Consider the following 13,694-nt stretch of genomic DNA (forward strand, 5'->3'; position numbering starts at 1 on the left):
TTAGCGATTATTTTTGCATATAATTTGATATCTGAATTTAATAGAGCTATTGGCCTATAGTTTGGGCAAAGTGTCGGGTCCTTGCCAGGCTTCAAAATAGTGATGATTTGGGCTTCTAACATTTCTTTAGGAAATGATTGGGTAGAGACATCGTTGAATAAATTTACTAAAATAGGGGTCAAAATGGTTTGAAAATGCGTATAAAAACTGTTAATGAATCCGTCTGGGCCAGGTGCTTTATCTTTTTTAAGGGATTTAACCGCTCTTAATACTTCGCTATCACTCCAAGGGACACATAAAGCTTCTGCTTCTAAAGGGGAAAGACATGGAAGATTAACAGAATCTAAGAATGAATTTATCACAGATTCCGAGGGCTGAGGTATATGGGTATCTTGAGAAAGGTTATAAAGCTTTTCATAGTATAAGGCGAATTGTTGAGCAATATCTTTAGGATTTGATATTGAGGATCCATTGGGGTTAGAGAGACTTTTAATTCTATTAATAGCGTTTTTCCCTCTAAGCTTGCGGGCTAGGAGTTTATTGGCTCTATTTCCAAGAGAGTAAAACTTCTGATTTAGTTTAGTGATAGCACGCTGAATTTGGGAGAGGTGTAGATTATTTAACTTCTTCCTGGCTTCTAATAGGGCAGAGAGAACAATAGAATCCTTTGGATCCTGTTTATGTTGTGCTTCTAATTTTAAAAGATCAGCTTGATATGCGAGATATATTTCTTGATTCGATTTCCGAATCTTAACTGCGGCTTGTATAGCAGCCCCCCTCATTACCGCCTTGAGTGCACACCAATGATTCGTGACTGAAGTGTCTTTGGGAGAATTTAATTCTACATATGCAGTCAATGCGTCAGTCATGACACGTGAGCCAATATCATCTAATAAAATATATTCTTGTAAACGCCAAGGTCTAAAGGTGGGAGACATGGGAAAGGGGGTCCAAGACCATAGTAAGGGAGCATGGTCGGACCAAGTAATTGGTAAGATATCAATCCGGGGAATGAACTGGAGAGACCATTTATCAGTCAAGAGAAGATCTATTCTAGAGTATGATTTGTGAACTGCTGAATAGAAGGTATAATCACGTGTTCTTGAGTGTTTGATTCTCCAAACATCATATAGGTCAAATTCAGCCAACAAGTGCGAGAAGGAACGGGCTAGGGAGGAAGCCACATTCAATGATTGTTTATCGAGAGAAGATTTGTCCAATTTAGGATCAGGTGCAAGATTAAAGTCGCCCATAATGAACAAAGCTCCCTTTCTAGTCTCCTGTAATTTAAGTAAAAACTTTTTAAGAAAACTAGGTTGTCTTGTATTAGGGACATATATGGACACTAGAGTGATGTATTTAGTACCTATCTTCCCCACCAAGATAATATATCTACCACTGCAATCCACCCATTTACTTTCTATTTTAAATGGGCATGATCTGCTCAATAGTATGGCTACTCCATTCCTCTTAAATGGGCCACAGGAGGTATAGCAAGTCGGATAGGCTTTATTAATAAACTGAGGAGTAGAATGTAATGGGAAATGCGATTCTTGGATTGCTACTATATCAGCTCTTTGATCTAAGAAGTATTTTAATGCAAGACGTCGCTTATGAGGTGAATTAAGGCCCTTAACATTTATGCTTAAAAAATTGACCATGGGGAGGAATCAGATAAATGTGGTGTGAATTTTTTACAAATAGACCTGCACAAAAATAACAAATACAGAGATTGTATGCATAAAAAATTAATAAATAAAATAACAAACATATAAAACAAATAAAACAAAAAAACACAACAAACCGAAATAGCATCCATAAAGGAGCTAGAGTTTCTGTCATTGAAACAGAACATGACAGAAAAATTGGAAGTATGGGGGGGAGGCTCGAAGAGAAGACCACCTAATACCCCTCATTTCAAATAATTCCTTCAATTGTAATATTAACAACATAGTTAGCATTCAAACATAGCCATATTTGATACAACCTATCAGATATCATTTATGTATATAAAGAAAAGAGAAAAAAGAAAAATTAAATGCAATGTAACCACTACAAAAGGCAGAAAGACTGTAGAAAGCAGTTCCCAAATTATATGGAAGTCTCATATACTACCAGTTATCCATTAAGCTATCTATCGGTCTACCAATAACATTGAGTATATTCTTCATCAACCCAATCCACTAAATAACCACGCAGATATAATATATGCCCTTAGCTGTGAAAGAACTGAATGAAAAATCTTAGATAGAGTACATCATAAAGCCGTATACCTAATACACATAGAAAATACAGGTAAAATAAATTAAAAACAGAAAGAGCATATTGAATAACAAAATACTAAATATAGCTTGGAATGGTAGAACTACAGCCAGTAACTGTAAAGATACTTCACCCCAAGGGATCACCTCGGCACTGTGGACCATTCTTGGGGTATAGGTTTAGGAGGCATATTGGTAGGGTTAGTAAGAGCCACACCCCATTTTTGAAGAATAGCCAGCCCATCTTCTGGAGATTGTATGACTGTATACGAGCCATTTCTTGTGACAATCAGTTTAGTCGGGAATCCCCATCTATACTGAATATTTTCTTTACGCAAGGCCAGTGTAATTGGGAGGAAAAGACGTCGTTTTGCCAGAGTCGCTGGGGAAATGTCAGGGAAAAGTTGGAGATTGTCCAGACATTCAACTGTGGGGGAAGAAGGGAGAGTAGCCTTAAGTATACGCTCCTTAATATGGAAGAAATGAACTCTAAGGAGGGTGTCTTTAGGTGCTTGGGCTGGAGCTTGTTTGGATTTTGGAAGTCTATGGATTCTGTCAATCAGAAGATCCGAGGGTAAGGCATCAGGAAGAAGTTTCTGGAATAGTTCCGTGGCATAATCATATAACTCAGCATTTGTAACGGAGTCCGGAATACCTCTTATTTTAATGTTGTTGCGTCTGGAGCCGTCTTCCAGATCTGTTACCTTGTCTCGCACAGAGGCTACTTCCTCCTGCAGAGAGTCGTGTGCTGAGATTAGGTCGTTATGTGATGCAACCAATTCTTCCATTTTAGATTCCAAATGGTCGGTACGGTCTCCGATTTCACTAATATCAGCTCTCAGAGATTGAATGGTAGATTTTAATTCCGAGGTTATATCCACCTTAAATGACGTTAACATAGTATGAATGGAACGCAGGGTAACTGGACCATCTAAACTGTCCTCATTTTCCTGAGAGGGTACAGGAGGACCACTTGCTTGTCTAGGTGGGGATTTTGGAGACGTAGCAGACTCAGGTGGTGATTGTTGAAGACGACTTTTAGTGGAGGTAGAAGAGGATCCAAAAAAGTGAACAGGTGGGGCCGATTTGGCCGCTTTTATTCTTTTTGGAGCCATACCGATGTGATCCAATGAAGCGGCACCTCCAACTAGAGTGTCGAGCAGATACAGGTACTGGTGATGTTTACATTTATGGTCGGTGGTTACATTGAGAAGGAAAGATTAAATTTGCATGTTGATAAGTTTCAGAGGGGCATCAGGGCCAACGCGGAAAGCTGTTTCAGAGAGACATAGTGAGTCACAACTAGTAACGACACTTCAGTAATCCGCCCGGGCTCCTGGAGAACAAGTATGCATAGAGAGCAATAACCATAGACGTGACTGATTTTGTTATTATATGTTTGCACAGATGATCCAAAATGACGTCTGCTTTAACTTGATTACTCTCTGAAGAGGGTACTGCAAAATTAAGGAGACCAGAGTCAAAACTGCAACCCCGGGCCAGCCGACAGGTCACTCGTCACGGCCACCTATAGCTGCAGTATCTCAGTGTGTACTCACAGAGCAGATTTAAGGGAGCCAGGCATCAGGAGCCACAGTTCAACGCAGGAATCAATTAATTTGATATTATAATGTACCTGTGTATAGAGGTGGTAGGTCAAAGGGGCCCTGGTAAGGTGTCCTCTTTCCTCCTGGTGTCAGGGTCTCCCAAGCGGCAGATGCTGAGGTAATGCAGGGGGAGTTATAAAGGAGCCAAAATGGCGCCCTCCCGCGATTCGCGGCTCTGTTTACAGGACTCTCCTGGGTTCCCCTGACTCCACAGGCCGCCCAGACCACCGCTCCAGCCAGGCAGAGTGGGGTCCAAGGTGACAGGACGGCTGCGGGAAAGTCCGGCCGCGATCGGCGGCAAGTGCGGCACCGGCGGGCCCGGCTTGAAAATCGAGGCCGGGGACTCTGGAGGCGGAGTAGGCCGCAAAGGCCCCGGAGGAGGTAAGCTCTCGCTACTGCTAGCCGTGGGATCAGTGGAGCCCCGAGGGGGTAATTAGGCTGGAGAGGTCTTCTCAAACAGCAAGGGGCAGACGTAGCAGGGCAATCCACGAGGGGTTCGCAGGGAGCTGAAGGGCAACACGTCTGCCCTGGTATCCAGTCAGGCCACGCCCCCCATCCTGACCAATTTTGATCCTGTCCACAGCTCTTTGAAAGATGACCCTTACATCTAATAAAATTACAATTGTATTATGTTTTAGGGTAAATAAAGTAAACAAATGCAATCGAACATAACATTTTGAACTGCAGTGGTTTCTAAAAGGGACCTATCCATTACACGACTTTTTGAACAATCCGACCAAAACCAGAGTTTTGGTCAAGAAAGTCGTTTAATGGATAGTCAGCAAGGACCAGCGATGCAGGTGCACGCTGGGTCCCTGCCGACCCAGACTAGCTACGGAACATGCTCATCAACCTAACAATGATCGTCAGGTTCCTCATGTTCCCAGATAGGAGGTCGGGATCCTGCACTGAATGACATTCAGCGAACGCCGTTCAGTGCGGGCACTGCACCCGACGACCTGAAGGACTGAATGCTAGTCGTTCAGTTTTTCAGGTCGCGTAATGGATATGCCCTTTAAGAGGTGGCCAGTAAGCTTTCATTGGGTATTGCCAGCTACTGGAGGTCAGAAGATCAGCTGTAAACAGATGATACTGGAAAAAATGAATTTAAAGCAATGCTTTAAAGTAGAAGAACTGTACTGTATATCGGTGGGGATGTGGTGCTGTCATCTTCTCTCTGAAAGCCATACAGGCAACAAGTCACAAGACCAGCAAGGTGATAACTACGGTGTGACACATCGGGTTACAGGCCTCCAGAAGCTGCATGATTACAGCCATGGGTTCCCCGACATGTGCTCCCCCTGCCCTCCCCAATGGCAGCTCTGACTAAACCATACCCAGCAGTCTCCAGGAGATTACAATATACATGAATGAGCTGAACCATTTATGCTGGTGGAAGGTTATAACCCAACCCGTAAGGATCAGTAGGTGGTGGTAGGGTGACCCTAAAGGAACATCAGACCCTGAATAAGTGATAACAGAGCTTAGTAACAGTTACAGATGTATCCTCATACACGATTGCTGCAGGTGTGTCATACAGCCCTCCTTGGCGAGCCAGGTCTTGCCCGACACTGCTTCCGCGAAGCGTTTTTTTTATGTCGAAAATGCGTCTTAGATGTAATCGGATGAGAAAAATTGCTTCACAAAACTGCACTGATTCATTTCATATATGACACTTGCACAGATGTGCCCCCATACATCTAGCCTCCTTGTGCGTTAAACAGCCCTTCTAGTCATGCCATACCGTGGAACGACTTAGTAGCACAGAGCTTTACATTTTGTGCAACTTTTTCCCTTGAAATGCGTCTTGGTCACAAAGCGATGGGAAAAGAACACACAAGCAGCTTATGCTGAATAAAAGGATATGCAGCATGCCTATATTCTGTGTGCGACTGCGGGTGTATCTGCATGTGATATGTTATGTTACAGTGTTCACAGCCGCTCGCATTGTAACGTAGTATTTCACATGAAGATACACTCGCAGTCGCACACAGAATATAGAAATGCCGCCTATCATTTTAATCAATATAAGCTGCTTCTGCGTCCCATTCGCATTGCTTTGCACATTTCAAGGGAAAGAGTCACAAAAACGCTCGGCGCTACAGAGTCGCATGGCGCTCACTCGTTATGTGTAACGCGACTTGTAGCTCACGGAGGATAGATGTATGTGAACACATCTGTATATTTATGTGCGACTGAGTCCGGAATCTGTTGAGCGGCCGCTTCGTATAAAGAGTCAGATAAAGATTAACCAACTTGTCGCACGCAGACACACCAAGCTCCATTGTGCCTCGTATACAGAAGTGTCGCATATCAAATGAATCAGCACAGTCTCATGAAGCTATTTGTGGCATATGATTGCGACAAAGATGCATTTTCGGGCAGAAAAGATGCTTAGTGCAAGTCAAGCTGCACAGTACCTGGCGGCTTATTTGCGTCAGGCGTCTCATGCCGCATACGTACTGAGGCTAGATGTATGAGGACACATCTGTATGATGTGTAAATGAAGACACCGGCATGCTTTCAAGGCACTAACACACTATGCTTAAAATTACACTAGTGATACGTTCAGCTTAACAGTAAAATTGAGGATATCAAATTGATATATTCCAGGTATCCACCTCACCTTAATTATATCATCTCTATAATATGAATAATAGTGGTTTGTACAGTATCATTGTATTGCATACTTACTGCCGCACTCCGTCCTGGGAAATTGAAGAACGTGTCGGGCCCGTGTCTCTGTGGCATCTGATTGAGGACCGATAGCAATTTAACCGCATGCCTCGGCTGCCAACACAGAAAGAGTTGCAAATGATAAGCAAAACCACTCTGCGACAGATGCCCATAAACAGCAATACATTACTGCATACTTAATGAGAAATCAGCTACTTTAAAGAGACGTTCAATCAACACGAGGAACACGTTTAATTCTGATTGCCTCAGGAGACAGATGAGGGTAACCCGGAGCTCTAATGCACTGACATAGATTGCTGGTCTGTGACCACAGCTTACCCAGATCCCATTCTCTCCCCGCAGCATGCTGAACAGAAGCTTCAGCTCCTTCACTGTGATGCTGTAGCTGGCGAGCACTCCCAACATGTCAACCAGAAGATCTGAAAAGGAGATAAAAATAACAACATTAGTTCAACCTTAGCCGGCTACTTCATAACCCCGCTCCCTGCCCCAGTGGGGAGTCCCACCGACAGCTTCAGAGGAGTCAAACATTTCACAGATCCACTTACTTTTTTCTATTATTCTATTTCAATCCTAAGTTTCACAGTTAAACACTCAGCACACTTTCATGGGTTCTTTCTCACGAGAACAAAAGGGTCAAAAGAAATTTTGGAGGTTGGAACACATCAGTGGGTAAAAGAAGTAGGACAACATGTAGATTTGACAATATGGCTTTTTATTTCAAAATGCAGAACAAAGAAGAAGGACAAAAATGTGTATGCATGCATGTAAACATATGTATACACTCGCTGCTGTCCTTACGCTACCGGGGGATCTTTTCCTCTCCAGTCTCTGGGCCTGATATACCAAGGAACGCAGTTGCTTATACGCACGCTATCGGCCGATTGTTGCATTCTGCGTGTGCATCGCAGTGCGTGAATTAGCCAATGCAATTGGGACTGCGATCGCAGTGACTACGAAGACCCATTGCAGAATAATTTACATGAAATTTCGTTTGTGGGTGGTGACGGGGGGTCGGCCGAACGCAGGCGTGCCAGTGCATTTCAACGGCGTTGCAGGGGCGTGCATAAATTAGCCATTGCGATACCATAAGAAGCCTGAGGCCTTATAGCGTGCATTGAAGTAAGCAAATCCTAAGTAAGTTCTGTCCTGCCTTAACTGTGCGTGAGGCTGCGATGTTACTCTATTGTAGCAATGTTTTCGCAGTCTTGCTAAACATTACGGATGTGCGTATAGGTAAAGGGGGCGTCCTTATGTAGTGCTGCCACGGCATTGTGATCGCTATGGATTAGCATAAATTTGTAGTAAAACTGCGTGCGTACGCTATATTGCTTAGTGAATCAGGCCCTCTCTCTGCACACCATTCCCTATTCATAATATACAGGCACACCATTCCCGGTCATAATATACAGAGACACCATTCCCTATGTCATAATATACAGAGACACCATTCCCTATGTCATAATATACAGGCACAGCATTCCCTATGTCATAATATATAGGCACACCTTTCCCTATGTCATAATATACAGGCACACCATTCCCTATGTCATAATATACAGGCACACCATTCCCTATGTCAAAATATACAGGCACACCATTCCCTATGTCATAGTATACAGATACACCTTTCCCTATGTTATAATATACAGGCACACCATTCCCTATGTCATAGTATACAGACACACCATTCCCTATGATATAATATAGAGGCACGCCATTCCCTATGTCATAGTATACAGACACACCTTTCCCTATGTTATAATATACAGGCACACCATTCCCTATGTCATAGTATACAGACACACCATTCCCTATGTTATAATATACAGGCACACCATTCCCTTAGTCATAGTATACAGACAAACCATTCCCTATGTTATAATATACCGGCACACCATTCCCTATATCATAGTATACAGGCACACCATTCCCTATGTCATTGTATACAGGTATACCATTCCCTATGTCATAATATACAAGCACACCATTCCAAACGTGATAATATACAGACACACCATTCCCTACATCATAATATTCAGCCACACTATTCCATATGTCATAATATACAGACACATCATTCCCTATGTCATAATATACAGACATTCCTTCCCTATGTTATAATATACAGGCACACCATTCCCTATGTCATAGTATACAGACACACCTTTTCCTATTTAAAAAAAAAAAACTACAAATTAGGACTGCGCTATAAAATAGATCTCTCATATATATCGCTTGTTTGAAATGAATCAACAATCAAGGCTCCGCTAGTCCTAGAGGAGCCTTGATTGTTGATTCATTTCAAAGAAGCGATACATACGAGAGATATATTTTATAGCGCAGTCCTAATTTGTAGTTTTTTGTGGGTGATCATATTGAGACCAGGTGGTACTGGTCTATTTGGACTAGCAGCTTGAATTGTTTTATTTACACACCTGTTTTATTAGCGCTAGGAGTTGCTTGTTGTTTTTGCACCAACTAGATTTCAGTTTTTTACACCGTTCCCTATGTCATAATATACAGGCACACCATTCCCTATGTCATTGTATACAGGTATACCAATACCCTATGTCATACTATACAAGCACACCATTCCAAACGTCATAATATACAGACACACCATTCCCTACATCATAATATACAGCCACACTATTCCATATGTCATAATATACAGACACATCATTCCCTATGTCATAAAATACAGACATTCCTTCCCTATGTAATTATATACAGGCACACCATTCCCTATGTCATAATATACAGCCACACTATTCCATATGTCATAATATACAGACACACCATTCCCATGTCATAATATACAGACATTCCTTCCCTATGTAATAATATACAGGTATACCATTCCCTATGTCATTATATCCCATCACCATTACCTATGTCATAATATACAGACACACCATTCCCTGTGTCATAATATACAGATATGCCATTCCCCATGTCATAATATACAGACACTGTCTCATCAGCTGCATAATGACAATATGATTTGAATGCTATACGTCACTTCCATGGTGGATTGCCACTGGGACAAGGAAACGCTCCTGGGACAACTCACTTCCACTAGAATTTTTTAGCATGATATATAATCATTTTGTGCCTTAAACAAAGTTTGTGTACACTGAACCATATAAAAGCAAATGATAAAATTACCCTCAGCCTTTGTGTATAATATGTATATGAAACATAAATGAATTTCATGTATGTACACAAACTTTGATTTAGCCACAAAATTATTGAGGATAATGTATAATATTACCTGCAGGCTGTGTATAAGGTGTATATAAAACAAATGCATTCTGCGTTTAGATTTGGGTCCCATTCCCAAGATATTTCATTATAGTATGCAAATATTCCAAAATACGGAATATTCTGATATCCAAAATACCCCTGGTCCCAAGCATTTTGGATATGGGAGACTCAACCTGTACATACAGAATGCAGGTCTCTAACATTTAAAAAGTCAGCGCTACAGCGCAGCAGTGTGATACATAACCTGTGCTGCTGATGTCATAAGGACAAGTCAGTGCACAAAAGGGAGAAGCAGGGAATGTGTTGTCTCTGCATCATTACTGGGAACTACTTGCAAACTGGAGTGTGGAGCAAAAACCTGTTCCCAAGAAGCCTAAAAACACTGGTACTAGGTAAGCCCCTTCTATGGGTGTTCACAGATAGGCATAGTTCTGGATAATGAACCAATACTCTCCTCAGAGAAAACGAACGATACATGCGAGGCCTCATCTAAAAGTGAGGAAGATTACAGAAGAAGCCAGAACTTGCAATCCTGAAATTATAGTTAACACACCCCAGATGGAATATAAGGCAGTTTATTCCGTTCCCGTGTCTTTGAGTGACTTCCCAAGCTGTCTGTGAAAAATATAGTGCATCTGAAACAACATGGGTTTAGAGATCTAGGCTGCCATGTAGTTGGAAGAAAAGGAATGATCAGTATTTATAATTTGCTATTGCTCCTTCAGTAAGGTTGGAAATGATTTGTCTGCAGGTGATGACATTGCAGAGTTATCTACTGAAGGCGCACACCAGCAGTTGACACAAATTATGAACAGCCCAGTTACTTAACCAAGGATGTTGGTTACTGATATATAGCAGGTACAGATGTACTCACTGTTACATGCACACTGTGGTAATATACAGTAGTGGCAATTGAGCAGAAAGGGGTTCTCTACAGCTCACCAGATTGTGAAGGTATGCTGCTTGCGTGTATCCGTGCAGGTATTAACCAGGTTCTCTTAAGTAGCTAAATAGGAGACTACTGTGTCCCACTATGTCAATCTGACACTGCACACAGTAAAACTAAGATGGACCCTGCACATTCTCAGTAGTATTCAAGTTGGCCATCTTGGAACAGGGCATGCAGCCTCTCTGGATAAACAGGAAGACTGGAGTTTGCGCAGTAGCGCACTCCTCTTTTAACAAATAATCAATTGCAGTGTTTGCAACGGGACATACCCAAGCAATAATATAAGGAGGGTTGCAAAACAAAACTAAGCCGCATACTGTATGCTGTATAATCACACATTGATTACATGGCTGAGGGGAGAAAATATCTTCTTCACCAGATGATAATGACTGATATGAGCCGGTGTGTCGCTGCTTTGCAAAGTTTGGTCACCAAGGCCTGAGCCCTCTTTTCCTTAAAAATAATACCTTCATTTGAATGAATGGGCTCTTAATATTTTCGGTATTATATATCCACCTTTCTAGTATGTCTGTATGTATGATTACTTCACTAATCCAGGGATCGCAAAATATGCGCTATAGCGCATTTTTACGCGCTACAGGCACTTGGGGGGAATTCCCAGCAGCGCCTGGCCGTCAGATGCAGAGTTTCCGGCAGCGGAAGCCCGACATCGCTGGAAATCCCGATCGTCCTAAGGCAAGTATCCACTAACCTAACCCCCTAACCCTCCTTAGGGTGCCTAACCCTAACCCCCCCCTTCCCCGCTGCCTAAACCTAAGTCCCCTGGGGGGGTGCCTAACCCCAAGTCCCCCGCCCGGGGGTGCCTAACCCAAACCCTCCCTCCCCCTAACCTAAACTTAACCCTACCCCCCTGCGTGGCTGTCCGCTCAAGGCGCCCGGCATTCCTTCGAATGGGATGCCGGGCGCCGGTCTCCCGGCAACGGGGAAATGTCAGGCGTCTACATCTAGACACCCGGCATTTCAGCCCTCGCCGGGATATGACAGTCGCGATTGTATACCGCTTGGGGACCCGATTTTAAAAACTAAGCAGGTCCTGCAGGACCTGCTATGTGCAGCGCCGCAGCAGCCAATTGCTGTCGGCGGCGTCTCCTCAACCAATAGCCGCCGGCATCTCCTCGTTGCCTGCACTCCAGCCCTCACCCAATCTCTAGCCACAGACAACGGCCAGCCCACCATCCCGCCCTGGTCCCGCAGCAACGTCCGTGGACCGCCAAGCCCCACCCACTGCGCAGGGGCAGCAGCAGCAAGGCAGTGCCTCTAGCCCTGCAACCCCACCCCCAGGCTGAACTCTGAGCAGGTGAGAGCCGGGAGCAGAGCACAGCATGGTGACCACAGGAAGTCCGGGTCACACACTCCCGGGCCCACAGCAGCGGCTCCACGCCATCCCCCACGCTGAGAAGATTGTTGAATAGACCTATGGTAGAAAACTCAGTGCACCTGTCTGCACAGCACTCCTCTTTCTGCTTCAGTCACACAGCGCCTCACTCACTAGTCACACAGTACTCCCCTCTCTCACTAGTCACACAGTACTCCCCTCTCTCACTAGTCACACAGTACTCCCCTCTCACTAGTCACACAGCGCCTCACTCACTAGTCACACAGTACTCCTTTCAGAGGTCCTGCTGGAATCACTAACAATTGTTTGAATTTCTACAGTCTTCTGTCATGAAATTTACAATGATTGCTCTCTAATGAATGCAGTTTCTTGATACCGGGAACACTACCTTAAGAGGCCGATTCAATTAACAGGTTGGAGGCGCAGGCATGAATGAGTTTTAACTTTTGCCTCATTGTTGCTCGCGAATCTGTAACTGAAGAGCTGCAGGGACTTTACGCACAGGAACAGGCTGCGCAACTCAACCCGCAGTAAACTGAACGTGCCCCTTAAAGTGTCAGCGATCTCAGAGACACTTCCGGTATCAGATCAAGTGGGGCATCTATCAGAGAATTAGGACAAGACCGAGGTCATATGGACCTCGGTCATATGGTCATATGGAGCCACAAAAGACCTCAAAGAGGAGCAAATTCTTTTCAGTCCTTGCAAAAACAAAAACGGTAGGCGGCCAATTTAATATCCAATAAAACACTAAGGGGCATATTCAATTGCCGGCAAAAAGCCCGCCTACATCGCTTGTTTGTGCTTAGGAAGAGTTTTGTGTGCGTCCCCGCTTTCCGCCCTATTAATTGCAAAGGACGCGAAAACGGGACTCGGCGAAACTTGGACAGTCATGTCACAAAACGGGGAAAACAGCCTGACATCCCCCTCAAGATGCACTGTCATGGGGGATCACTATGGGTACCCCCGGATAGCCCCGCTGAAGGTATTTGGTGTACTTAAATGCACCCAATAGGTCCGTATTAGCGTCTTTGCAGAAGTGGTGAAGAATAGAATTTAGAAGTTTTTTGGGGGGTAATGAAGTAGTCCAAGCAAATTTGGGGTACATGAAAATAGGGGGTAGCATATTTTAAAGTTGTTAAAATAAAGTTTTAAAAATCGTAAAAAAATCTACCTGCTGCAAGCACCTACAAACTTAAAAACACCTGGGGCATACTTGGGAGACCCCCTGGAGTCTATTTCGCTAGTTTTTAAGTGTGTCTTCCAACTTTTTTTTTTTTTGCCCCCCAAAACTAAAGTACTTTTTTGGGCTGTTCTGAGGTTTGTTTTTTGACGCAGAATACCTTTATGGAACTGTTCTAAGGCTGCAGGGGTGGTTCCCGCAACGTTGCACCCCAAAACTGCACATTTTTCCACCTCCATTCCGAGGCGAATCTCTTTCGCCTATCTGAATGCATTGACTTTCCGCTTAGGCAAAAAGTCATTGCAATTGAATTTGGTGGAAAGCCTCCAACTGGCGAAGAGACATCATCGGCGAAAAACTTTTCGCCTGC

General features: G+C 43.6%; 1 protein-coding gene across 11 annotated transcripts in view; it reads right to left on the reverse strand.

The window, feature by feature from the left end:
• NBEA (neurobeachin) overlaps nt 1-13,694 on the reverse strand; it is a 634,796-nt gene that overhangs the window by 465,473 nt on the left and 155,629 nt on the right. For all 11 annotated transcript variants that reach the window (XM_088460223.1, XM_088460224.1, XM_088460216.1 and 8 more), the window contains exons 3-4: nt 6,884-6,984; nt 6,563-6,658 (exon numbers count right to left, since the gene is read on the reverse strand). In XM_088460223.1, coding sequence (XP_088316349.1) covers nt 6,563-6,658; nt 6,884-6,984 — 197 coding nt within the window. The remainder of the gene's footprint in view (nt 1-6,562; nt 6,659-6,883; nt 6,985-13,694) is intronic.

Source organism: Taudactylus pleione, unplaced genomic scaffold (genome assembly GCF_031769625.1).
Source record: "Taudactylus pleione unplaced genomic scaffold, aTauple2 ptg000043l, whole genome shotgun sequence".
Classification (NCBI taxonomy): Eukaryota; Metazoa; Chordata; class Amphibia; order Anura; family Myobatrachidae; genus Taudactylus; species Taudactylus pleione.